Source organism: Urocampus carinirostris, chromosome 17, assembly GCF_059441175.1.
Source record: "Urocampus carinirostris isolate Australia breed hairy pipefish chromosome 17, RoL_Ucar_1.0, whole genome shotgun sequence".
NCBI lineage: Eukaryota > Metazoa > Chordata > Actinopteri > Syngnathiformes > Syngnathidae > Urocampus > Urocampus carinirostris.
Window position 1 is genome coordinate 24,813,873 of NC_142365.1, and position 27,219 is coordinate 24,841,091.

Consider the following 27,219-nt stretch of genomic DNA (forward strand, 5'->3'; position numbering starts at 1 on the left):
CCATTCTTGTTCGTTTGTTTGGTAGTTTCTTTTACTATTTTGGTAAAAAAAAATCTTATGTTGGTCGATTTCTTTTGTATTTTGGACATTTTTTGTTAGTTTTTATTTTTGGTAAGTTTGGTTGTTTTTGGGTCATTTTTAAAAAGAACAATTTTGGGGGTCATTTCTTGTCATACTTTGGGCATTTCCTGGTCAATTTATGTTCGTTTTATTTGTTAATTCTGTCTATTTTTGGGGGGATATTTTGTGTTTTTTGGGGTTTCCTGTCCTATTTTGGTTGTTTCCTGGTTAATATTTGTTCGTTTTTTTTTTTTTTTTGTATTTTGGACTAATTTTGTTCGTTTATTGAAATGTTTTTGGTCATTTTTGGTCACTTTTTTTTCCATTTTTTGTCGTATTTTGGCCATTTCCTGGTCAATTTATGTTTGTTTTATTTGTCAATTCTGTTTATTTTATGGGGGACGATTCGTGTTTTTGGGGTTGTTTCCTGTCCAATTTTGGTTGCTTCCTGGTTAATATTTGTTAAGTTTTTTTCTATCTTTTTTTGTTTTTTTGTGTTTGTATTTTGGTCTACTTTTGTTCCTTTCTTGATATGTTTATGATCGTTTTTTTGGGGGGTTCTTATTTTTTTGTTTTTGTTTTTTTTGTGTTTGGTTTGTTGTAGTCATTTCTTTGTCAATTTAAACAGCAAATTTGAAGTCAACAATCTAGAATCATAGAAGAAAATGTTTATCAGGGGTTGGCAACTATTTGGAGTCGGGGGCTTCACTGGGTTCAAAAATGGGGCCGATCCCCCATTTTTTTCATTTGTGAAAAAATATACATGCAGACATCTACATGTTATAGTTTCTTTGAATAAGATGAGTTTCATTAAATTGGTTTTGAAATGTTTACACTTAAAGCAAAGTCATTTCAAGAACCTGTTTCAAGCACCTTTTTTGATATTTAGTTTTTTTAATATGCAGCTGTATTTTTTTTAGTATTTTTTTGTATTTCTGTCGTATCTCTGTTGTAATACTGTTGTTTTATTTTATAGTATATCTGCACTAGTATTTTTGTAGCATATCCTTTGTAGTATATTTGTAGTATTTCTGTGGTATTTCTGCAGTACTTTTTTGGAAGTAATTCTATAGGGCAATTTGTTGATTATATCTGTAGTATTTTTGTAATATTACTGTAGTTGTATTCTTGTAATTTATTTTGTTGTAGTATTTCTTATAATTTTTGTATTGTAGTATATCTGTAGTGTTTCTTTTGGGTAGAATTTCTGTAGTAGTATTTATAAAGTATTTCCATATGAGTATTTCTGTCATGTCCTGCACGGTTGTCATGGGGCCCAGCTGGCCCCGCCCCTTGACACCGGCTGACCTGCATTTTCCTGATTACTCCTATGGGTACTTAAACGTGCCTTTTGAAACTGCCCTTTGCCAGAACATTGTTTATACTTGTTTGAACCTGTTTGTGCTTGTTGTGCTTGTTGGACTTTGTTGCACTTCGGTGTAACATTCTGTGTGATTCCGGCAAGTTCTGTTTAATCCTGTTAAATGCCTAGTCTGTAAATTTGCCTGCGTTTGATCCTGTTTGGTTTTGTTTTTGGTCCGTTTGTGTGTTGGACAACTTTTTTTTCTCAATCAAAGTGACAGATCGTCTACGCAAATGAGTTCCTATTTCCTCCCGTTCCGTTTCGTGACAATTTCTGCTGTAATTTTTTTGTATTTCTATAGTTGTATTTTTGTAGTATTTCTATGGTATTTTGTTCTCTTCAGAATGGAAGAAAAATAATACATTAGGTCCCTGTTCAAGACCTAAATTTGATGTATAGTTTTGGAGCATTTTTGTAGGTTTTTGTTGCATTTCTCTGGTCGTATTTTTGTTGTAGACACACAAAGGGACAATGGGGACAAAGTTAGCGCAACAAAAAAAAAAACATTTTTCTTTATTTTTCATTATTTACTATTATCATGGTCCTTATTTTTTGAGCATTTTCGTTTGGCGGGCCGGGTTAAAAAAGCCTGGGGGCGCCCATGTGGCTCATGGGCTGTAATTTGCCCACCTCTGATGTATATTGACCAGAGGACGGTAGTAACCAAGTACATTTACTCCGTTACATTTACTTGAGTACGTTTTGGGAGATTTTGTACTTATATGAGTATTTTTATATCCCTATACTTCTGCATGAGTACATTTGTGAAGAAAAACAGTACTTTTACTCCGCTACATTAGGCAACATTGAAGTTGTTAAATCGTTACTTAATATATCCCCTCCTCATAAGTACGCTACAATATGCAGTGTCTCCTTTGCTTCGAGTTCATGGGATAGTTTGTTGTTCTGCTTGCAGAGCCTGTTAAGATAAATATTGGGGCTTTAAATATGCTACATGTGCTTCATTTATTTATTTGGCTGATACTTTTTATATTGTATTGTCAAATTAAGCTCTTGAATTTACGTTTATTATTTTAATCTGCTTCCAAATTGAATGTATTTTTTGGTTTATTGGAAGGACTTTGATAATTTGATGATGTGATTGTTTTTTTTTTTTTTTTTAATCAATAAATACGATGTTACTTCCGGTACTCAGTTCTTGAGTATTTCTTTCACCAAGTACTTTTTTACTTTTACTCAAGGAAGTATCTACATGACTACTTTTAGTTTTACTTAAGTAAAGTTTGATCACATTACCCCGGTTTTAGCTAACCTGCATGGGCTCCCTGTTAGCTTAAGATGTGATTTTAAGGTTCTGTTGGTCGTATACAAAATCATTCACGGACTTGCTCCCTCATATCTTTCAGATTTAATTTCCCCCTATGTTCCAGTCTGGAGCCTTCGCTCTGAAAATGCTGGTCTACTAGTGATCCCAAGAGCCAAGAAGAAATCTGTAGGTTCGAGAGCATTCTCTGCCCTCTGAGATTCGATCTGCAACCTCAGTAGAACTGTTTGAATCTAAGCTTAAAACACATTTCTTTTCTATAGCTTACGAATGACCTATATTTTACGTTGACAATATCCGTGTATTATTTGTTATTGCAACATCCATTGCAGCCTGGTCATCCTGGAAGGGGAATTACCTCATGTGTGGTCCCTTCTCAAGGTTTCTTCATTGTCCTCATGTTGAGGTTTTTCCTTCGTGCCCTCGTGTAGGTTTAAGATCAGGGCATCGTGTAATAATAGTCTGTAGTTTGTGAAAATCTGTGGTCCGTACAGCCCTTTGAGACTCCTTGAGATAAAGGGCGTCACAAATAAAGATGACTTGACTTGACATAATTTAAATTAAAATTAAATGTATTTTTTGGTTTATTGGATAGACTTTGATAATTTAAAGATCTGATTGTTTTTTTTTAATCAATAAATACGACGTTGCTACAGTTACTCAGTACTTGAGTATTTCTTTCACCAAGTACTTTTTTTTACTTTTCTTCAAGGAAGTATCTGGATGAACACTTTTACCCTTACTAACAGTGATGGACAATTCACTCTGCTTTGGAGCTATTAATGTCATCAAAATGAAATTGGGATCATCTTCCTGCATTGACTCCTTTTTTTAAGTTTCCTATTTGTCCTCTGTCACTTTTATTTTATAGCATGAATAACCTATATTTTATGTTGACAATGTCTGTTTATTATTTGTTATTGCAACATCCATTTTGGCTGGGTCATCCTGGAAGGAGGATTACTTCATGTGCGATCCCTTCTCAAGGTTTCTTCATTTTCCTCATGTTGAGGTTTTTGAGTTTTTCTTTGCCCTCATGTAGGTTTTAGATCAGGGGATGGTGTCATAATAGTCTGTAGTTTTCAATAATCTTTAGTCTGTGCAGCGCTTTGAGACTCTTTGTGATTAAAGGCTATATAAAAAAACATGACTTGACTTGAAACAAATGACAACATTTGTTGAAATTGTCATTATGTAACTATCTAATTTTGGATTAAATGTATTTTTTGGTTTATTAGATCATTTAAAGATCTGATTATTTTTTTTTAATTAATAAATACGTTGCTACAGTTACTCAGAATTTCTTTCACCAAGTACTTTTTTACTTTTACTCAAGGAAGTATCTGGATGACTACATTTATTTCTACTTGAGAAATATTATTCTGAAGTAACGGTACTTTTACTTGAGTAACGTTTTTGGTTACTCAACCCACCTCTGATATTGACCAATCACACGTCTCGTTTACTTCAAAGAGCCAGCTCCCGTTCTACTTCAAAGAGCCAGGCTCATAGAGTCCTTTCGTTCGCGAACGGCACACTACGAGGAGAGAGGCTTTGCCGGCTTCCCAGCCATTGGATGGAGTTTTGTTGTGGTTTTGTTAGCGGGACCAGCGGCGGCTTCGTGTCTTGTAGTTTTGCCGGTAATGTCTGCCTCATGAGGCCGGGAAGAAGCCCCGCGTTTTCCCTTTAAACACCCAGCCGAGCATTTTTACACCATGGCAGGGGTCTTCCACATCGACTTGGACCAACCGGTGGAGAATGTGTCGGACGACGACCTGGAATTCGAGGTATTTTCAGCTCACGTTTGTTAGCCTGCATGCTAATAGCGCCTCCTCGCTCGCTTCTGTGTTTTGTCTTGAAATTCTTGATGCATCCATTATCGGACAATTTTCCCGCTTATTCCTTCATTTCAACAAGACACACTATAGACGTCATTGTTCGGAAATTCCTCCATTTTAAGTGACGTTTAAACTTACTTTTGCTTTATTTGGTGACGCCACATCTTTACGTTTGGGAGTTTTCGACGCGTGTCTGTCGGACACTGAGCGCATCTTTTAGTTGTAAATCCAGAACGTTCTGTTCTCGGCACACGGGAAGAAATGTCTTCGACAAATGGAACTGGAATGGACTTTATTGTACAAGGGCTTTTCAAGTCACTGAAGACCTCTCGAAGCACTTTACAATGTGCTTCACACTTACCCTTTCTCACTCACCGATAGGGAGTCAGCCATGCAAGGCGCTCATCGGGGGCTTTAGGGATTCATTGTCTTGCCCCAGGACTCTTCGACGCAAGATGAATTTGTGTATTCCAAAATTGAATTTGAATTATTATCCTGTTTTAAAATACAGGGATGGAAATCTGATTGCCAATTTTAGTTTAGTTTCATTAATGGCTCGACAATCAGCAATAGTTACATAATGACCATTTCAACAAATTTTGTCATTTGTTTCAAGTCAATTCATGTTTATTTGTGACGCCCTGAATCACAAGGAGTCTCCAAGGGCTGCACAGATCACATATTATTGCAAACTACAGACTGTTATTACACCATCCCCTGATCTAAAACCTACATGAGGGCAAGGAAAAACTCAAAAATCTCAGCATGAAAAAAATCTATCTATTTACCTTGGTCATATCCCTCAAGAGGGGTGACCGACAGCAAGGCAAACACAGACAATAAAAAATGAATTTAAAAAGGGGAAAAAAATAAACGTTCGCTCTCTGGACAATAAACTGGACCATTTAACAAATGGAAGTGGCATAGAACCGCGAGATGACGAACTGCTGCGCTAAAATTCTGACGAAGACGTGGTTAATCTTATCCATCCCGGCTGACGCTCAAGGAAACTGCGGGTCAGGTGTATCGACATTTCGTTCTGTATACGCGTGTACACAATTGACAATAAAGTAAATTTGAATCTGAATCTGAAATAACAAAAAACACACACAAACATTTTTGACCATGGCCAACCCAAATGCCTAAACACCCAAACAAATTAGGCACCTCGGCACCTCAGTTGGTCAAGCTTTCATCCCTCCAGATGAAACGGGATACAAGAAAGCGGCCATGTCACTTGTCAGGGTGACACAACACACTCTTGTTCAACAACAGGGCCCGACAGCTTTTACTGGTTCACCCCTGCCCATCATACGGGTGCCCTGCCCATCCCTTAGAACGCGTTCAAACTCAAATTTGACAGCAAGGCAAATGAGAAAAATGATGAAACAAAAACACCTCTCAGGAATAGTTAGCCATAGATGAAATGTTGATTTAATTTATTAAGTCACAAAAAAAAACATGTGAAAAAGTAATTCTCCCTGCACCTAAAATTGAGCTGGGCATTTTTTGACAACAATAACAGAAATCAAACGTTTCGGACAATTGGTAAAGAGTCTTTCAAAACGCTAGAGGAATTTTGACCAACTCTTTTTTTTTTTTTTTTTACAATTGTTTCAAATCTGCCATATTGGAGGGTTTTCTATGACTATTTAAGGTCACATCACATCATCTTAAAGGGATTTAAATCCAGACTTTGACTTTGCCACTCCAGAACCATTTTTTAGCTATTCAGTCCTCCTGCATGATCCAAGAGCGCTTGAGTTTGAGGGAAGCAATGACTTTTTAACATAGGGCCAGATAGGCCTAGATTCTTTGTGTCTTTATAAATTGAATCAAAATTTTAAAACTGCATTTTGTACCTCCTTGGGTTGTCTCTGTATGATTTGATTTAACAAGCTGATACCCTTGTGAGTGAAAAACACTCTAAAACACAGTATTTCAAATGTATTGTTTGTTTGGGGCACGGGCGTAACCGGCTTGTTTTGGGAGTGCTACCCAAGATATGCTCAAATTAATGAAAAACGCTTCAATATAAAAAGTGAAACAAAACAAAAATGTAAACAATACACAGGGTTCTTACAGGTACTTGAAATCCCTAAAAATGCTTGAATTTGATGTGTTTTCAAGGTTTGAAAAGTGCCTACATTTTGGGTGAATTACATGTAAACACTTGAAAGAACTGTGAAAACATAAATTTTAGGTTTATTTTCCTTTTTGATGTTTCCAAATTAAACTGAACAAAAATATACATATATATTGGTATCGGGTATATATATATATATTTCTCTCTTTCATTCTCTTGCATACTCGAAAGTGCAAAAACGTGTACATATATATAATCACCTTGTGGGTTACATTTTTTTTTTTAAATTGCTGCTGCAAAATGTGATTGCACTTATTTTCATTGCACTGCTGTTGCAATGTACTATTCTTTATTGCATTATTATTGTTATTATAACCTAGTTCAGTTTTTTTAAGCACTAAATTGGGATTATTACTTTTGGGCCTCTTCACCCTGATAGTCTTTTATCTATTTTCTCTTCAAAGTCTTTATATTACATGTTTTACCCTGAAGTGTCATGTCAAGTCATGTTTTTTTTTATATAGCCATTAATCTCAAGAAGTCTCAAAGGACTGCACAGACCATAGACTGTTACAGACTATGGACTATTATTACACCATCCCCTTGTGTTTCTCGATGTTGATATCAATGACAGTACAATGACAGTAAAGAAAATTCTAATTCTAATTTGTTGGCATGTTTCTTGTCAGTCTGACTCGAAAGACATTAAATGAAAAAAATGTACTTTTTCAAATAATTCACTTTCTTTGTTTTGCACCCACCTAAAATAGGCAGTGTGGGTTGGATCAATAATGATAATGACAAACCGTAATTATTATTAACAATATAATAGTGTATTATTTCTTCTTTAACAGTACTGGACAAAAAGGCAAATCTGCTTTGAAAGTCTTTTAAAAAGTGCTCGAATTTGGCCATGAAAAAGTGTATGAACCCTAAACACAACGTCGGAAATATTTTTCCTTTGCCTTCATTTAAGTTTCAGATCAGAGGATGGTGTAATCATAGTCTGTGGTTTGCAATAATCTGTGGTCTGTACAGCCTTTTGAGACTCCTTGTGATTAAGGGTTATACAAACAAACATGACTTGACTTGACTCCACTGCCTCGGAATGGTTCAGTCCATTTATTTCCTATCACTGCTTTCGCCCATCTCCCCGCTCTCCTTTCTAGTGTCAATTGCGGCACAGCAGCGGAGTCTGTGGCGCCTCCAGTGTATTACGGTGAGGGTATGTTATTACAGAAGCCCAAGAGTGCCCTAATTCAAATCACTGGGTGCTCAGTACCCTCAAAACTCTGAACCTAAAATCGCCCATGGTTGTAAATCAAGAACCTTCGGTTTTCAGAATAAAACATCTTCAACAAATTGAAGAAAATCAATTCAGTTAGTTTGTGGCTATTTAAGGCACAGCACAAAAGAACAACAATATTAACCTAATGGTGGGGTGTGTCTCGATTGCTGTGTCCATAAGTTGAAAGTTAAATATTTTCTCTTTCATGTATGAATGTCCGACTAGTTCAAAGAGCCCTTGTGCTTTAATATCCACTGTGCCTATCTGCTTGTATCTTACAACGTAGGGGTCAGGAACTCGTGGCTCTTTTCATAAAGTCTCAAATGTCTCATTCTAAGCCTTAGTGGGGTAGCACAGAATCGATCCAATGACAATAGTGTCGATCAGATCAAAGTATTTGCTTAGTATTAATAATATCTATATTTAGATCAATCCATGGCATCCCATTTCATGTATTGTCTTTATGTTTACTCTCACACATCAAAGTATATGAAAATAAGCTTTTATCTTTGAATTTTGATGTTTTTTTTCTCTTTTAGGTGAAGTAAGGTCAAAAGTCATCAAGTAAAAACATGAAAAACGTAATAATTACTGCTGTTTGATTACACATTTTAAATCCCGGGTAATTATCGATACCCGATACCAATAATGTTAGTTCAAATATTTCCCGTAGGCCTGCAACAACGACTCGATAAAATTGATTCAAGTGGATTATTAAGTGTTGGCACCAAATTTCATCAACACTGATTCGTTGTGTGGTAATTTTGACGCAAATTAGAGAGTGTGTTGAATTGATCGAGCAATGAACTTGTAGTAGCACTTTGGTCAAGACCATTTTTATTAAAAATAAATATATATATATATATATATATATATATATATATATATATATATATATATATATATATATTACTACATATTTACATGCATACTTGCAGGTGTATAACATACATTTGTATGTATTTATGTATATTGCTAGGCTAATTGACAAACACTTGGATTTTTTTTACTGTTTTAAAATTTTAGAAAATTCTGTTAGTGTTCTATCATCTACCATTATCGGCATCTACTGTTAAGGGTTGTAATTGATCCTCCATTTTTTTAGCTTTATTTTGTCATGGCAAAGTCCCGCGACCCACTGAAAACAGGTCACTTTTGAATCCCTAACCCACCAGTTGAGAAACTGTGTTTCACGGCATACTGATAGAATAACACTGATCTTGAAGACGGCCGATACTGATATCAAAGTTTTCTAGGAGAAGTTTTTGACTTTGATCCTAACTTTGACTTTTATTTATTTACTTTGAGTTCAAGGTCAGGTTAAAAGTCATCACCCACAGCATGAAACACCCAAAAAACAAAGATGTTCCAAACATTATTTTTTTCCCCGACCAATATCGGTACCATGATCTTGTGTTATCGCTAAATAGAACACTAGTAACTTAAATTCCCTTTTCGTTGAAAACAATTTGTGAAAAAAATCCCAACAAATATTTTTAATTTTCAATGTTTAAAATGAATATCAGAATATTTATTTTGTATTGTATTTATTTTACCGTAGTTTACTTTTTCATCACTTTTCATTGCACTATTGTAAAGATGCACTATTTTTTATTGCACAATTATTACAACTTCAAATCTTTAAGCACTACCTTGTATTTATCCTTTTATCCAATTCATCTTTTAAGTCTTTATGACGTGTTTACTGTTTAGTGCCATGTCCAATCTCTTTGTAAACAACGTTCACCTAGTTTTCAAGACAATATGATTGTAATTTTCCTGATTGTTTAAGGTGGGGTTTGAGGTGTCCGAAAAAGTTCAAAGTAAAATATTTACTCTTTTTAAGTATGTTTTTCCAAAGTCCAACTGAGTTCAAAGAGCCTTGCTTTTTTCCCCCCCATCTGCTTATATCTTACTTTTTAGCAACGCTGTTCAGGGCACGCAACACATTAGGTAAAAGGAAAGGGCGATGAGTTTGGAGAATGACTTTATGCCTGTCTTTGCAGTTTTTTGTTAGTAAAGAATGAAAATGGTAAGAGTAATAAAAGGCCTTTTTTCAAGACAGTCCAGACGCCGACCCAAACCCCAAAAAAGATGAAAAAAGAAGAGTTTATTTGAGCGCCCCTAAGAAATCCATGTACTCGATGACTGAGCGGACTGAGGCTGCGATTATGACTTTAACCCAGGAGATGACGGCAGAGAGTAACAAAGTTTTAATTCTGGACAGCACCTTTAAATGATATTAATATCGCCTACTTCCACTCGAACAATACCTTAAAAATGTCTCATGTTTACTCTTGTACACATTAAAGTGTTTTAGAAGAGGCTATTTTATATCTTAAAAATTGCAATGGTTTATGGGTTTTATTTCTATTTTTTTTAATAAATCATAATAGTTTAGAAAATGATTAATTATTAAAATTATTTCTTGGCCATACTGTTGTTAGATTTTCTGTTTCATTTGACACAAAATGGATTGCATGAACACAATATTCATCACTGTAAACTGTTGAACAACAGATCAGTGCGTGACTGTTATCGCCCAAAAAGACAAAAGCAAAATGTGCTCAAGCTAATCTCATAGCGTATTTGCTGCTCTCCATCCTACCTCAAAATGTTGTGTGATCATTTATGACTCTCCTGTTTTCTATTTTGTTTGCTTTCAGGACCAGATCAGCGACTACATGGACGCATGCAGTGACTTTGAATAGTGAGTAAAAGAAACCCTTCAAGCTAGATAATTACATTTGGTCAATATGACATTTTTTGTCGAAATCGTGAAAGTAAACTGCATCTTAGCAAGGTAGTACTGTACTTGAATCTCAACAACCACCAGGTTTAAGAGGATTACTTTAAAATGTAATCCGATACAGTTACTAATTACCTGTTGAAAAATTTCATCTATAAGTCAAGTCATTTTTATTTGTATAGCCCTTAATCACAAAGAGTCTCAAAGGGCTGCACAGGTTATTGTACAGACTATTATTTAAGACTATTATTACACCATCCCCTGATCTGAAACCAACATGAGGGCAAGGAAAAACTCAAAAACCTCAACATGAGGAAAATGAAAAAACTTTGAGAATGGACCGCACATGTGGCAATCCCCCTTTCACCAGGCTGCAATGGATGTTGCAAGTACAAATAGTACAGAGATATTGTTAACAAAAAATATAGGTTATTCATATGCTATAGAGTAGAAGTGTGTTTTAAAAAAATAATGTATGATGTAATCCAAATACACAATGTAATATTAAAGGGTAGTAACTATTACTTTGGATTACTCCAATACCATCAATCCATCCATCCATTCATTACCTGCAGGGCTTATCCTCAGTAGTGTCGCAGGGGGGTGCTGGAGCCCATCCCAGTCATCTTCGGGCAGTGGGTAGGAGATACATTCAGACCTAGGGACCGGCAAATTAACGCATGTTTTCGGAATGCGGGAGGAAACCTGAGTGCCCGGAGGAAACCCGCGCAGGCATGGGGAGAACATGCAAACTCAACGCGGGGAAGCTGCGATAGCTGGACTTGAACCCTGAACCTCTGCACCGTGGGGCTGTGCGCTAACCACCCATCCACCGTGCTATCTTACTGCAATACCAAATATGCCAATAAAAGACACAATAAACTAAATATAAATTAAATTACTTAAAATGTTTTTAAGATAAACGATGCAATCTTAAAAAAGAAATGGAACAAACTAAGATCAGGTAGTTGCTTGGAGTCCAACAAAGAAGTGCTGACATTTTAGCCACCATTGAGCAAATTTAAAATGTTCTTCTTCGTATGCTTTGTTTTAATTCACATTAAGAAGAGCACATGCTCCTTGGCATTATATTGCATTCAATTAATGTTATTTCATTTGTTCTTACTTGTTTGTTGATGTTGTCTCGTTAGTTGCACTTTAATTACATGACGCTTTTCTGTTAGTCTTGCAGCCTTTTTTGTCATATGTTTTGTAGTCAGGCACCCCACCCGGGTCCTGAGTGTGCATGAGACTGCCGACAGAGAGAGAGGAGCGAATGTAGACAAAGCTAATGCGAACGAGGAAAAGTATAAAAAGAGTTAAAACTAAAGCAGACCAGACTTTAATAATGTCCCCTGTATTGTAAATGGTAAATGGTCTGCATTTATATAGCGCTTTTTCAAGTAAATTAAGACCTCCCAAAGCGCTTTTCAATGTGCTTCACACTTACCCATTTACACACACACTCACACACCAATAGCGGCCATGCAGCCATGCAAGGGGCCGACCTGCTTATTGGGGGCAAGGCGCCGACCTGCTTATTGGGGGCATTAGGGATTCAGTGTCTTGCCCAAGGACACTTCGACATATAACACGGAGGAGCCGGGAATCGAACCTGCGATCTCTTGATCTCAAGACGAGCGCTCTACCTCCTGAGCCCTTTTATATTTTATATTTGATATTGTGCAATGTAAAAGGCTTTAAAATAACATTGTAATCCTGCAAAGTAATCCTTATTTTAAAAAAATGCCTGTAATTTGGTTACTTCTTTTTTTTTTAATGTAACCAACGGAATACGATTATATTTTTTATGTATCCTGATTACGTAACACAGTCTCATGTATTCTGTTCTACCCTACGCCTGACAACCGCACTGTAAATGCTATCCTTACCAGGATGATTTAGCCAAAGATTAAAAAAAAAAACATTTTTTCCTCCACAAGTGACATGGACGACTGTGAGAAGTTTGAAATTTCCGAAAACAGTGTGAACAAGGGGACCGAAGAACTCCGACCGGAGAGCTTCGAGCTGCTGAAAGTTCTGGGAAAGGGTGGCTATGGAAAGGTGAGCTATACCGTTCATCACTTTCACAAGGAGGGTGACGGCAGTATTACGTTAACCTCATTTCATTGCATGAGTAAGAAAATAACACATACCTCGATTTACATGCACTGACATTAATACTTTAGTCAATAACGATTAGCCGACGTTGTCGACAGAAATCGATAATAGAAATAGTAATGTAGGGCCGCAATTTTATTATTCATTAGTTGCCGTCTATTGAAACAATTAGTCGAACAATCAGATGACGATTATTTTTCTTAATCTTGGCATGAAGTTGATTTAATTATGTGGAAAATGATAATGAACACAAAAAAATGGGTGCAACAAAGATACATTTTTCATTGAACCTACATACAATAGTCGTTAGTTACATCCCTACTCTTGTGCATGCTCAATTATGCAATGCATAATGAAGACATCTGCAAATTGTTTTGTTACAGAAAATTTAATTATTTTGTTTTGTAGGTATTTCAAGTTCGGAAGACTACAGGTTCCACCTCCGGAAAGATATTTGCAATGAAAGTTTTGAAAAAGGTGTGTATGGCCACTTTTGGGTTCCCATTTCTTGTTTGTTTTGTAATCCACAATAATCGCAAAATACAATATAAACGGATTAATACGGTGTGACTGAAAATACAGTATAGGCAGGTTGTCGACACATTTGAATTCACAACAGTTTAATTTGATTGCATTTTTAAAATTCAATTTGATTCACTTCATTCCTAATATCAATTTATAGAACTGCATTTGTGGAAAATTACTTTTACCAAGGTCAAAGTTTTCTTAAAGTGACATTGTGTATGTACTCCCCCTAGTAGTAAAACATCATTAGAAGTATTGGTTTGAATATTAGGCAAACATAACATGAAGTATGATATAAATATATAAATGAATCGAATGTTGTGACGTAGTGCGACTGTGTAATCCTCAAACACGGCGTTTTTATAGTTTGTTGTTTGATTAATGGAGTGTTTGGCCAACTTGAACGGTGCTATATAATAGAGCCAACACGCTGGTGTTTTCACCTGCTGGCTTTTTAAGTGCTTGCTGTTTTGGGTTTATTGGTTAATTAACGTGTTTATGTATAGTTGATTAGACGATAAACATGGTTTTCTCTCGCCACTGCGCTCCTGTGTTCCCTGGAGGAATGGGGGCAGTAGTTGAATGTGCCATTCCGCTCGGCGTTATCATTCTATCCATAGTAAACCTTTACCCACAGGACGCAAACAGCATGGTTGAATTTGGGGGTTCTTGGGCATCCCCCAAATTCAACCCAAGCACCTCCCCAAAAATATGGCATTTAAAAAAATCCTTGATAAAGAAAAGGATAAGCCTAAATATGATGAAAAATGCTTCAAAAAACAAAAGTAAAACGAAACAAAAATTTGGACACTGCAGCGGTCGTTTAATTCCTAGCACTGCTCTGGAGCTAGGGTCCAGATGGAACTTGGCCTAATCAGGTTTTCCAGAAAAAGACTTCTGATTTTTAAACATTCCAGTGGTCTATTATATATTTATTAAATTGCTACACAAATAAGATCTAAAAAAGATTAAGAATTAATGTGAAACTATAAATAAATTAATGTGAAAGTATAAATGAATACGTAATTTACATGGCCTTTACTTATATTAAAGGGACTATGTGTATTGTTTGACCACTAGATGTTGCTGTATTGTGTAGTGCAAGGAACAATACAAACTCTGGAGTCGAAATTGCAATAGTGGTCTGAAAATTAGTTTTTTTTTTCCCCAAAATCGTGCAACTCAACAGGTAGCCCTGAAACCTTGTGAAGGGCTGGCCAAAGAACTGAGACTTAAATGGTGCAGTTTTGTGACTTTGAGTCTCTGTAGTTTGTATTTTCCCCCTTGCTTTTAAGCACTTGTTTTTTTGTTGCACTATTCAAGACTGCAACATGTAATGATCAATCATGACACTATGGCCCTTAAATACTTCACCGATAATTATCATTCATGAATTAAAAATAACAAAATAAATAAAATGAGAGGCACAAAAATCTGACATACTTAATACTTAAGGTAAAAGATAAAAGCCAAGGCCCTCATGTAGGTTTTAAAACAGGGGATGGAGTAATTGTAGTCTGGGATTAAGGGCTTTACAAATAAACATGACTTGATTTGACCTTTAAAAATTGTTTTTTCTCCTCTCTATCAGTCTTTTATCTCCTTCTCTTTTTGTCTTTTTTTCAATCTCAATTTCTTCTGTCTCTTTCTTTTATCTTTCTCTCTCTGTTTCTCCCTCTGCTTTTCTTCTTTTTTCCTTCTCTTTCTCTTATAAATATTTCCACTGGATGTCGCCAATACCAGGTGCCACTCGCAGACAGTGTAGCTGTATTTCTCGCTCTCTACCTTTCTCTTTATTTTTCTCTTTCTCCCTGTCTCTTTCTCCTTTCACCCTTTCTATTTACTTGCTTTCTCTCTACCTCTTTCTCTCTCTGCCTCAATCTGTCTTTTCTTTCTTTCTAACTCTTTTGCTCTCTTTCGTTATCTCTTTTTTGTCTTTTTCTTTTTCCTCTTTTTCTCATGTTCCCTCTGCCTCTTTCTTTAGCTTCTTTTTTTCTACCTCTTTTCTCTCTCTCTCCAACCATTTCTCTTTCTGCTCTCTCTTTCTCTTGCATTCTCTCTATCTCTTTCGCTTCTTTCTTTCTAGCTGTGACTCTCTCATTCTCTCACTTTCCCTTTTTCTTTTTCTTTCTTTTCCTTTCTTTTTTCTTTTAAGTACGCCCACTGAAATTCGCCAAAGCCAGGTGCCACTGGCAAAGATGCTGGGACTGGAGTTCTCGCTCTCTTTCTTTCTCTCTGTCTCTCTCTGCCTCTCTCTTAATCATTCATCTCTTTTTTTCTCTCTTTCACGCTCTCTCTCTCTTGCCTTCTTTTTTTCTCTTTCACTTTCTTTCTCCTTTTTTTCTCTTGCACACTCACTCACTCACACATCTTTTATTCCAGCCGCCGAGAGCGTTTTGCTATTCTACTTTGTGGCCTTTGGGCTAAAATGACTTTGACACCCCTGATTCACAGTCTAAAGCTATTTAATCATGTTTAGTGTTTTGCATATAACACAATATGCCCGTTTTCCTGCCCAAGTGACAGGCTGATGGATTTCACTTGTGAAGCCACATGAAAGGTGCAGACTACCTCTAGAAAAGCCAGAGGCTTCATTATCTTTCATTTCATGAAACCTCATAATGGCTTTCACGCTCTGATTGGCCTCTTCGGCTGATACTAAACGATCGCCTGCCTCCCTGCACTCCCTGAAGCTTGAGGTTTTAGATAAAAATGTGTTTGTTAGCTTAATGAGTCTTTTCCCTCACTCCCAAGTCTCAAACTGGGTGTCTAATTCGGCCGCTGTCACCCAAACCGAAACCGAAAGCAATTCTAACAGGGGTTTGGGACATCACCTGGATACTAATATTACCTCTTGTGTTTTTTTTCTTCATTTGCCCCCAATCCTTTTGTCAGGCCGCGATCGTCCACAACGCAAAGGACACGGCGCACACCAAAGCCGAGAGGAACATTCTGGAAGAAATCAAGCATCCATTTATAGTGGATCTTATGTATGCCTTCCAAACAGGAGGAAAGTTGTACTTAATCCTGGAGTATCTCAGTGGTGAGCATTGTGATGCGGTTCACATGTGATGAAGGTGGAATCATTTCAGTTCCTTATTTTTCGTGGCTTTGGTTTTTTTATGTGATTCAGGTGGAGAGCTTTTTATGCAGCTGCAGAGAGAGGGGATCTTCATGGAGGACACAGCATGGTAATAACTTGGCTATATTACTTGGCCAGGAAAAAAAGAACTCTCAAATGTGTTGATTTAAAGGAGGAAAATGTTGCCTCTTTTAAACCAGATTATACTGGTTTTGGAAAGATTTCAATTAACGACATGCTGGAACTATGATGTTGTTGCCTTGGCCACCGTTTTGTCCCTGGCAACATGCGGTTTGTGGAAACACCGTTGGTCCCAATTGGGCCATTACTTCTAGAAATGCGTGAAAAACTAATGTCATCTTTTAGCCTTGAAACATGTATCCATAGCAGGGGTGTCAAACTCTTTTTAACTCGGGGGACCACACAATAGAACAAACATTCTCTCGGGGACCGGACTAGTAGATTGAGGAAAAAGAAAAGAGAGAAAGAAATAAGAGAAAAAGAGCGAGAGAAAAAGAGTGAGTTTGGGACAAGGAAAGAGAGAAAGGGAGAAGGAGAGAGAGAGAGACAGAGAGAACTTGAGAAACAAAAGAGATAAATAGTGAGAGAGGGGAAATAAAGAGAGAGAAAGAATTAAATCCAAAGAGAAATAGAAATATAGAAGGAGAGAAAAGAGGAGAGAAAGAGAGAATGGTAAAAAGACAGAAGGGTAAAGCAAGAGAGAGAAATAAAAGAGAAAAGAAAGAGTGAGCCACAGAAGGTAAAAAGACACAGAGACGGAAAGAGACAAAGAGGAACAAAGAAAGAAAAAGATAGTCAGAGAGAGAGATAGGGAGTGAGAGAAAAAGGGAGGAAGACAGAGAGAGAAAGAAATACAACTACAGTGTCTTTGTGAGCGGCACCTAGCTTTGGCAACATAAAGTGGACATTTCAACCTGCAGTTCATTTTTCTAATGCGCTTCCCTCAGCCTTGTCTTGCGGGCTAGATTGAATCCCCCTGCGGGCCTGTTGATATTATCCTGGCCATGGCCCTCTGATAATATTATCACCCAATGAAGTCTGCTACGCAAAAGCTTTGCCCAACCCTGTACCAGATAGTGATAAGGTAGTTCAAATTTCCCGGTACTTGTTGAATATTAGCTTTTAAATTTTATCAAAGAGATCTTTCAAACCTCCCTACATTAAATACTCAGCAGAAAAATACAATGCATTCTTTGTCTGTTGATAGTTTTTACTTGGCCGAGATTTCAATGGCATTGGGTCACCTGCACCAGAAAGGCGTCATCTACCGAGACCTGAAGCCGGAGAACATCATGCTCAACAAGAACGGTACACACATCTTGGCGCAACTGCAGATTCATGTCAAATATTGAAATTCGTTTGCAACGGCTCGTGTCCTCAGGCCACGTGAAGCTGACCGACTTTGGCTTGTGTAAAGAGTCCATACACGAGGGGACGCTCACCCACACCTTCTGCGGAACCATCGAGTACATGTGAGGGTTACATTCTCAAGCCGAGTAGACCGCGGAGTGCTATCGAGGTTTGTACGTGTGTGGCTCTTTTCCAAGGGCTCCGGAGATCCTCATGAGGACCGGCCATAACCGGGCGGTGGACTGGTGGAGTCTGGGGGCTCTCATGTACGACATGCTGACAGGAGCCGTGAGTGCACAGCCGTCGTTTCTGCTTTCTGCCCAGTTAGCAAATGGGCTGATGACGTTTGCTCCCGCAGCCTCCTTTCACCAGCGACAGCCGCAAGAGGACCATAGACAAGATTTTGAAATGCAAACTCGGCTTCCCACCTTACCTAACTGCAGAAGCCAAAGACCTCATCAAAAAGGTGAAACCTTTGCATGTTGCTTGTATTGACAGACACATCATCGTCACTTCATTCATTTTTGCCCTCAGCTTTTGAAACGAAACGCTTCATTGCGCCTAGGGGCGGGGCCAAACGATGCTGCAGAGGTGCAGGTAAGCTTTAAAATTCTAGACAACGCTCAGTGTCATTAAGAAGGAATAATAATAATAATGATAATAATGATAATACATTGTTTTTTTGAAGCTTTTAGGACACCCAAGGTCACTGTACATATGAGTAGGACACAACAATAAATGAGTAAAAACAAGAATAATATAAGCAAGTAATGAATAGCCAATAAAACACATTAAAGTTAAAAGGGGCGGTGGCATATGGTTAAGGATAGGCAAGTCTGGAAAGGTGAGTTTTGAGTCCGGATTTGAAGGTGGACAGGGTCGCAGAATTTCGGAGGTCAGGTGGCAATGAGTTCCAGAGCTGGGGCCAGAACGGCTGAAAGCTCTGCTCCCCATGGAGCTGAGGCGGGCAGGGGGTATAGTGAGATGGAGGGAGGAAGATGATCTGAGGGTGCGGGATGGCGTGGCAATGTGAAGGAGGTTGGAGAGGTAGGGTAGGGAAGGGGAAGGTTATGCATGGCCTTGTAGGTGTAGAGCAGGATTTTGTAGTTGTTGATTGGAAGCCAATGGAGTTGCTGAAGGACAGGGGTGATGTGATGGCGAGAGGACTCAATTATTTGATATCCCTCCCCACTCCAAATTGCAATGGCAAATTTACAGTACTGTAAATTCCGCTACTTTTTGCCACATTTTAAACACTGCAGTTTTAAATATTGTGTGCCTTTTATTCGTTGCGACACCGAGGAAAAAGGCAAGCTGCTCTTTATCACAAAACATACGCTCTAAATACAAAACACTGTGGTTACGTCTGTAAACAATTATGATGCACTTTAGAAAATGAGTTCATATTTTAAACAATATTATTCATTTAATACATTACAGGGCCAAAACAGGATGTTTGACAGTCATTTATTCAATATTTACAATGTACTCACAATCTTTCATCTTTTTCATCTACAAATCAAGTCCTCTATTTTGAAGCGTATTTAGGAGCTCAATGAATAACCTTTTTGGAGCAACGCAGCAGTTTTGAGATATTTTATCGGGAAAACGTCTAAAAAAAACAATCTCGGAGTCTCACGTGTTGCCAATTTAATTTTACACGGCAAATTTCTGTATATTTTAATTAAGACGCACTTGCTCGAATATTCATTGGAATATTTTTACTACAAATCTACAGAAGAAAATTGAACAAAACACAAAATTTGGGACTAAATTACAGAGTAATGGGACGGAAAGATAGGTACATGAAATATCCAATAAAGAGGGAGAAAAGCAAGTTTTGCCTAAACTTGTGTAGGGAACGTTTAGCGTAACAAGCAAGTGGAGTATCTATTCCTAACCAGATAAATATTTCCACGATGTCGTAATCTGATCAACTAACCAATAATTTCATGTCACTTCTTGATCAGAAAGTAGAACCAGTCAACAGAGATGGGTCAGGAAAAAAATAGAATAAGCCAACCAAAAAATAGAGAACAGGAGACAGGAGTTTCAAGCTAGATAGCTGATCCATTTTCTGAGCATAAGATTGTGGGTAGCAATCAATGAGTTCCACGGAGTCGCTGGCACAGATTAGCAGCGCAATGCCGTGGCCTGCTGGACAATAGCAATGGCGGTCCCTTTTGTGGTCCCTATTTTGCTTTCTGGCAGCATGCATTAGCATTTTATGCAAAAATCCTGCCCCAGGGAACTTTGTAATCAGTATACAGACTGGAAATATTCAACTAAATCAAAATAAGAGAAAAGTCTGAAAAAAAGATGCACATGCTCCAACAAACTTTTGTCTTTTTCGACACCCCAACGCAACTGAGAGTAAACGTTAGCGTTCTATGCTAAATACGCCCTTTAGGCGGTTGGCACCTGGTGTGCGCCAGCTTGAAAATGTAATCAATGGACATTAATTTGATCATTTTATAGCTGCAGCTTTAAATCCGGTGCGTCTTATACAAAGACAAAAATGCATTTCGTTCTTAAATTTGAGCATGCGCCTTATAATTCGGGGGCAGCGGTAGCTCAGGAGGTAAAGTGCTTGTCTTGGGATCAAGAAGTCGCAGGTTAGATTCTTGGCTCCTCCGTGTAATATGTTGAAGTATCCTCGGGGAAGACACTACATGGCTGACTCCCTATTGGTGTGTGAGTGTGTGTGAATGGGTAAGTGTGAAGCACATTGTAAAGCGCTTTGGGAGGTCAACCATTTACATTTATAATCATGTGTGCTCTGTGGATCGGAATTTACAGTAATTTCAAAATGTTCTTCTTCCACCAAAGTCCTTCCGAACAAGCAAATATTTATCTGCTTTACAATAGACACTATCAAAGATCAATACCACTTTTTTTTTCGAATCAATACCAATATGATTCCACAAATTTTCAGTCCCATCAATGGTAATTCGGCATTGTTATTTTTGGTGTTTGAACTGAGACTTCGCATTCTCTATACCTGTAAATAGACACTGGTGCTTTGCTGTACCAATTTTCAGTACTTTTGTCATGCTGTTTCTGGAAAATATATAAAAAAAGGCTTCCGTCGTAATTTATTCTTTTGAAGTTTTAAATCCAAAACAAAATATCATTTTTATACTCCATGTACATTGTTACACCGTACATTAATAAAATGGTGTGTAGTTAATATTCATTTTCACGTTTTTTTCTCATTTGGTTACCAAATACTTATTTGTCGGCCACCATAGTGAGGTTCGCTACTCTACATTTCCCCTCCAGGCCCACACTTTCTTCCGCCACACTAACTGGGAGGAGCTGCTAGCACGTCGAGTGGAACCTCCATTCAAACCTAGCCTGGTGAGTTCATCCGGCGTGCGTACAGCGCCAAAGCCCCGAAACAATTAACCGGAGCAAGCTTCCTTTTTTGGGGGGGCAGCGATCAGCTGACGACGTAAGCCAGTTTGACTCCAAGTTCACCAGCCAGCCTCCGGTGGATAGCCCGGACGATTCCACGCTCAGCGAAAGTGCCAATCAACTTTTCCTGGTGCGCTTTTCTTGTTTCATCTTTGCTGTCGTTAAAATCGGAATTAGATGATGTGGGAATCTCGATTATGGGTTTTCATGCCCAAAAGGCGTAAAACCTCGTTGATTTAAGAGATTGTACATCAAGGCATGTGATTGGAATTTTATGTTATACTCGTGGGTTTTCTCTAATAGAATTGTGTAGGGTGGAAACAGGTTCCTGAAGTATAACATCACTGCACTAAAATGAAAAGGTTTAGCTACTGAATGATCAGAATTCCAGTAATACATCAAAAAACATCCCATGTTCTAAAAGAATTGTTCTAGGGCAGGGGTCGGTGTCAGATTAATTTGGGATATTAATCTTTGGCTGATATGAGAGTCAAGGAAGATGCAGGTTTGATATCAACAGGAGGCCTCCAGTAACCGCGGGGAGAAAAACGGACCCACTCCATTGAATGACTCCCTTTCTCTCACCGTGGCCCAGTGACCTGAATGTTTTTATTTGGAAGAAGTCAAGCAGTTGTAAAAACATACCAAGATGACTTTCCTGTATCCTTCAAAATAAAGACTGAAAGTGTGCATATATTTTAAACAGAATCATATAAAAGAGTAGAAAAATAGAGAATAAGTAATAAAAATAGTATGAACTCAAGTACATTCCATCAGAGCCATTTGTGACGTGAATAATAGAGATAATAGAGAAAATTACAAATAACTAGATTTAATATACCTTACAGTCGGGAACCTATTTAACCCAAAAAGCTATAATAGCAGAATATAATTTTAATACCTTTTTTTATTTTTTGAGAGAGCCATACCGTAAATTTTAAGATATAATTCAGCAGAACCGCCAAGCCTGTTCTGCAGACAAAAGCTAATTTTTCAACTCATTTTATTTCCCTGTGTGACATTAAATGATTTGATCAAATGTATGAAATGGTAATAATGCCAAAGCCCGTGTCTCATATCAACAAATATACCACATTCAACTTTTTTGCTTTCCCACAGCTACTTTAGATCATTGAGACTCATTTTGACCTTATTCTTTTCTAAATAGTGGTTTTAAAACAAGATGCAATCAGAGTTAAGTATGTGACAAAAAACTGCAAACGAAAAGTTTATGGATGTATTTCCCTTCAGCGCAGTGGGGCAGTGTGAGGGGAGCGTGCTGTGTGTGCATAGTTTAGCTTACCCCTACCTCTTGCCCATTCAAATTGTTCTGTCTACCAGACTAGCGTTTTCGGGTAATTACAGTTTGTTGTGTGGGTTTTTATTATAAAGTGTTTCAAAAAGGAATATACATTATATAATAAGTGTCCATATAAAGGACTCTTTTGCGATGTACAGTCGAAATTGGGTCTGTTGGTGTGACACCTTGACTGTATACTGTAGGTAAAACTGTGCCCTTTATATAATGGACCGTAAGAGTTGCTTTAGCTATGCATGCAGAAAATATAGGGCTCAACAGAATTGGAATGTTACGTAGGAATTTGTACAAGTAGCATATTTTTATCAAGCCACATGTACTCATGAAAATAGTCATACAGTATATATCTTGTTCACCGAGCAATTGACTAAACAGTAGCTCTGCGCCTTTTCTACTAGTGTCTGTCTGCTTGTCAATGACATTGCAGTCTTAGTTGTACACATAACCAACTGACAAACGGATATTATGTATGCACAAATCTTTTTCAACCTTATGTTTCTCTAAAAGCCATCATGTCAACAAAAAGTTCTGGACCCACAAAAGGCAGAGAAAGATGCTTTCTATTGCTAACAAACTTGGACTCCCAGGCCCGCTACACTGTGGGTCTCATGTGGCTCTTTGGCGTTTCTGGTCTCTCCTTGGTGCTTTTTCAAAAATGTATGGTTTCTATAAAAAGGGAAAACAGAACAATCTTAACGTATTCCAATAAATTATCGCTATATTATGTGTTTCCTTCCTTTCTTTTTTTGCGGCTCTAGACATATTTCGTCAAAAATGGCTGTATAGATGTTTTGGAATGCTGATCGAAAAGTAAAGCAGTTTTCCATAACTATCCAACTTTCGGAACACAACCCGACCAGTAATCAAAGGATTACTCGATACTGTATTTTAACTTGTTGTAATTCAAGTTCACGAGCCATATAAAACCTAAAATTTGTGAAATGGTCTCACAGCAAAAGCAACAAGGGATGGAGATAAAGTTAGTGTTGGATGGATTGTGTCTAAGGGCGTTATGGAGCTGACTGTTTGTTTCCTGTGTCAGGGTTTTACATACGAGGCTCCGTCCGTGTTGGAGAACGCCAAGGACTATTTTGCAATCCAGCCGGATGTCTGCTCACCTCCCAAATTCATCCCAAGCTTGAGGACACCCGTCAGGTGAGGACAAATAACCAGGGTTCCTACGGGTGCTTGAAATCTTTGAAAATCCTTGAATTAAAATTTTGAATTTTCAAGGTTAGGAAGAGGCTTGAATCTTGCGTGAAGTGCTTGAAAATACTTAAAATTGTTGCCATTGCCATTTTTCTCGGCACTCTGACTAAAGACCACGCAATAAATAATGATACATTTTTTAAAAAGGGTGTGAAAATGATGCCGACACGGCTGCTCTGCTGGCTTTTCTTGATGGCGTTGTCATGTGAAGCGTCACCGCCCCATATTGGTCGCACCCAAGAGGACAGCTCTATTCAGCAGAACCGCTGCTCGGTGAGCAGAGCTCTTTAGGCTCTGCTCACCGAGAAGAGCCCTCTCATTCGGCTCACAAAACAGCTCCTCAGTGTTTCTATTTAATGATATAAAAAATGCACAAAATTATTGCGAAATTAGTAATTTGGTATGAATTGCAGGAGATCCCTGAAAAAACACATGAAATCTAAATTAAGATATTCACAGATAAAAATAAACTGTAAGATACAAAAATATTTGAGCTCTTTACACACTAAACAGATTTAATGTAGAACAACTACACAAAATCCCATAAAACGCAAAACAAAAAAAGAACTCTTCAGTGCTATAAAGAAATGATAAAATGCAAAAAAAATGACTATTTACAATCGATTTTAACCAATGTAGACAAAGATCTTTTGAAAAGCATTCCATAAAACATAAATTAAAACAAGTAAAAACAAAAAGCAAAAGATAAGTGGTCTCTAAGATTAAAAGATTGAATGCATTTTGCTACGTAGAGCAATCAATATCATTAACATGAGTCCAAATTTGGTTTATTTTTCTATTTTTTGTACATACAGTACTTCCTTTCTTTATCTTCCGTATTTGAATCAAATACCCAACACCTTTAGAGCTATTTCTGTATTTGTAACAAGATCTAAAAATGTTTTTTCTTGATAAATGCACATGCAAGATTAAAAATTGCTGATATATTTGTGTCCCTGCAAAAGATTCAGATTCAGATATACTTTATTGTCAATCTTGTACACATGTATACAGAACGAAATGTTGACACATCTGACCCCCACAGTTTCCTTAGATATACAGATATAAATATGTAGTATTGAGTTGGAGTATTGAAAAGGGATTTTATGTACAACAGTGCAAAAAAATAAAAAATTTGTAGAGTGAAACACGCAAGTGGGGGGTCATATAATGTACAAAAAAAATATGGATGTGCAATGGTAGGTAAATAACCATAGCTATGAGTACTGTACAGTAGTGCAAAGAGTGCAAGAGGAGCAGCTGAACAGATGTGCAAAATGGGCAGTCAGGTAAACAAGTCACTATACAATAACAATGGAGTACGGTAGTGCAGAGGAGAACAGATGTGCAAAAGAAAATACACTACATTAGATTTTTCATTTAATGGTACTGGAGAAATTGGAAAATAGTCGTTTAAAGTCCTTAAAGTGCTCAGAATTAACCAATAGAAAGGTGTACGAACCCTTAGAACTGTAGGTTTTTGCTAGATTTTTGTAGTTTTTCTGTCGTATATGTGTAGTATTACTGTAGTTGTATTTTTGAAGAATTTCTGTATTTTTATTTTCAGCAAAATAATATATTTGGTCCCTGTTTTTAAGCGTGTGGTTATTTTGTAGTATTTCCGTGGTAGTCTTTTGAGTATTGGTGTATTATTATTTTACATAGTTTCTGTAGTTTTTTTTTTCCTTATCAGAATGAAATCAAAATTGAACATTAGCTGCCTATTTTTAAGCACTTAGACATGTGTTGTGTAGTCATTTTGTAGTATTTCTGTTGTGTATTGTAGTCACACAAATAGAGAATGGAGACAAAGCTGGCTAAAATGAAAAATAAAATTAGTAGTACCTTATTTACTCTTTTATATATGATATAGTATCAAGATATTTTCACCATATTTATTTGCTGGTCTGGATGAAAACCCTGATGGGGCCACATGTGGCCCATGGGAAATAGTTTAGCCCACCCTGCTCTAAACGGATGTTTTCTGCTCCTGAACGCAGCCCGATCTTTGGCCGAGGAGTTTCCTGGCTGCAGGAATCGTGCTCGGAACAACCCATGGAGGAGTCCACAATGGAGCAACTGGAAACCAGTAGCGGCAGCAGCGGCGCCTCGGAAGCTTCGGCGCCGCTTCCCATCAGGCGTCCGTCCAGCAACGCTGCACCGCTCTACAAGAGACACGGTTTGAATTCCAAACGAGCGGAACGACTCCGGATGCACATATGACCAACGGCACGGCCACTTTCTGTTTTTCAAGGAATCGGCGGTCGCTCTTTTGCCTTTCCGTCTCTTGGCCTTGTTCCAACATATTCGGTGATGCTCAGGGTGGTCCCTTTTTACGGACTTTGGATTATTTTTTTTATCTACGAAGGCCTGAATATGGTGATAAAACTCTTCCTGTGAGGTTTTACCTCGATCAAACCTATTTAAGGGGTGCCCCAAAGCCAATTCAGCCTAGGAATTAAGGCAATCAGAGCTGTGCTATTGGGATTTATATTAAAAATGTATTTGAAAATTGGGTTCAAAAGACTCGCGTAGGGTGTAATACAGTGATTCTTAACTAATCTGTCCTGACAAGCCATAATCCCACTCAAATCAAAGAAAATAATTTTACTTCTTAAATCTATCGAATAAAAGGTAGTTTGGCTCACGTTTGACATTCCGGACGCTAACGTGTAGCTACCCGGGTGGCTCAACAAACGTAAATAAAAAAGTGCAACTACTGAGATATACAGTCGATTTTAAAACGAGGCAGGTTTAAGCAGAGAAACATGTCTCACAGGGGCAAAACTAGATATATTTCCTTGTAGCTCTTTTTTTATCCACAGATGTGATGCAAGTTTTTTTAGATGATTTACTCCCTATCAATCTTTTGAACCCTGATTTCAAATCCACTTTTCAAAAAAAAAAAAAAAAAGCTTATAAAAGCACAGCTTGGAACAGAAAACTCAAAACCGCACGGGACCTGAAATTGAACCATGTGGAACACCATAAAACATTGTGAAACAAAGAGGAACTAAGTCAACCTAAAAAGTGCTGGTTACCAAGGATGATTTTAACCATATCACCAGGCCAAATTTATGATGCTCCTTTTTTCCTGGGCAAGGTTGTTTTTTTGTCCAAAACGTTATTACACTTGTCACCAAACTGTTTGGCTTCCACAAAAATTCCCTGTTGAAATTTTTTGGATGCATTTTGAGTGGTCTGCACTACACCTCCTATGCCTTTCTATTTTTTTCATTGACTATGAACTGCTGCCGGAAAAAGACATGTTATATTTATTATTTTTTTTTTAAATTGTTGTTTAATTTGTTTTATTCGGGTTTTGAATGTTTTAAAATAGTTCCACTTAAAAGTGAGGACCACATTTTTTTTTACTGAACCAAATCCCGCTAACCTAGTGGTCAGCAACCTATTCTGTACCAATGACCGGTTTAATGTCTGACCATCTATTCTCGCGGCTCGTCCCAATAACAATATTCGTTAACATACTTAGATCAAACCCCAAAT

General features: G+C 37.5%; 1 protein-coding gene across 1 annotated transcript; it reads left to right on the forward strand.

Annotated features, from left to right (window-relative positions):
• Positions 1-4,234: 4,234 nt before the first annotated feature.
• rps6kb1a (ribosomal protein S6 kinase B1a) lies at positions 4,235-26,064 on the forward strand. Its single transcript, XM_088320663.1, has 15 exons — positions 4,235-4,495; positions 10,587-10,630; positions 12,613-12,733; positions 13,199-13,267; positions 16,211-16,358; positions 16,449-16,506; positions 17,626-17,726; positions 17,800-17,890; positions 17,966-18,056; positions 18,127-18,234; positions 18,303-18,365; positions 21,051-21,128; positions 21,208-21,315; positions 23,546-23,658; positions 25,713-26,064. The coding sequence occupies exons 1-15, from the start codon at positions 4,424-4,426 to the stop codon at positions 25,933-25,935; spliced, it is 1,488 nt and encodes a 495-aa protein (XP_088176789.1). The 5' UTR covers positions 4,235-4,423; the 3' UTR covers positions 25,936-26,064.
• The last annotated feature ends 1,155 nt before the right edge of the window (positions 26,065-27,219 follow it).

What these genes read in the sequence shown, in the direction of transcription:
- rps6kb1a (XM_088320663.1), top strand. Translation starts at nt 4,424, where the DNA reads ATGGCAGGGGTCTTCCACATCGACTTGGACCAACCGGTGGAGAATGTG. An exon ending in ACGACGACCTGGAATTCGAG is followed by an intron (nt 4,496 to 10,586) that starts GTATTTTCAGCT and finishes GTTTGCTTTCAG; the next exon opens with GACCAGATCAGCGACTACAT. An exon ending in CAATGAAAGTTTTGAAAAAG is followed by an intron (nt 13,268 to 16,210) that starts GTGTGTATGGCC and finishes TCCTTTTGTCAG; the next exon opens with GCCGCGATCGTCCACAACGC.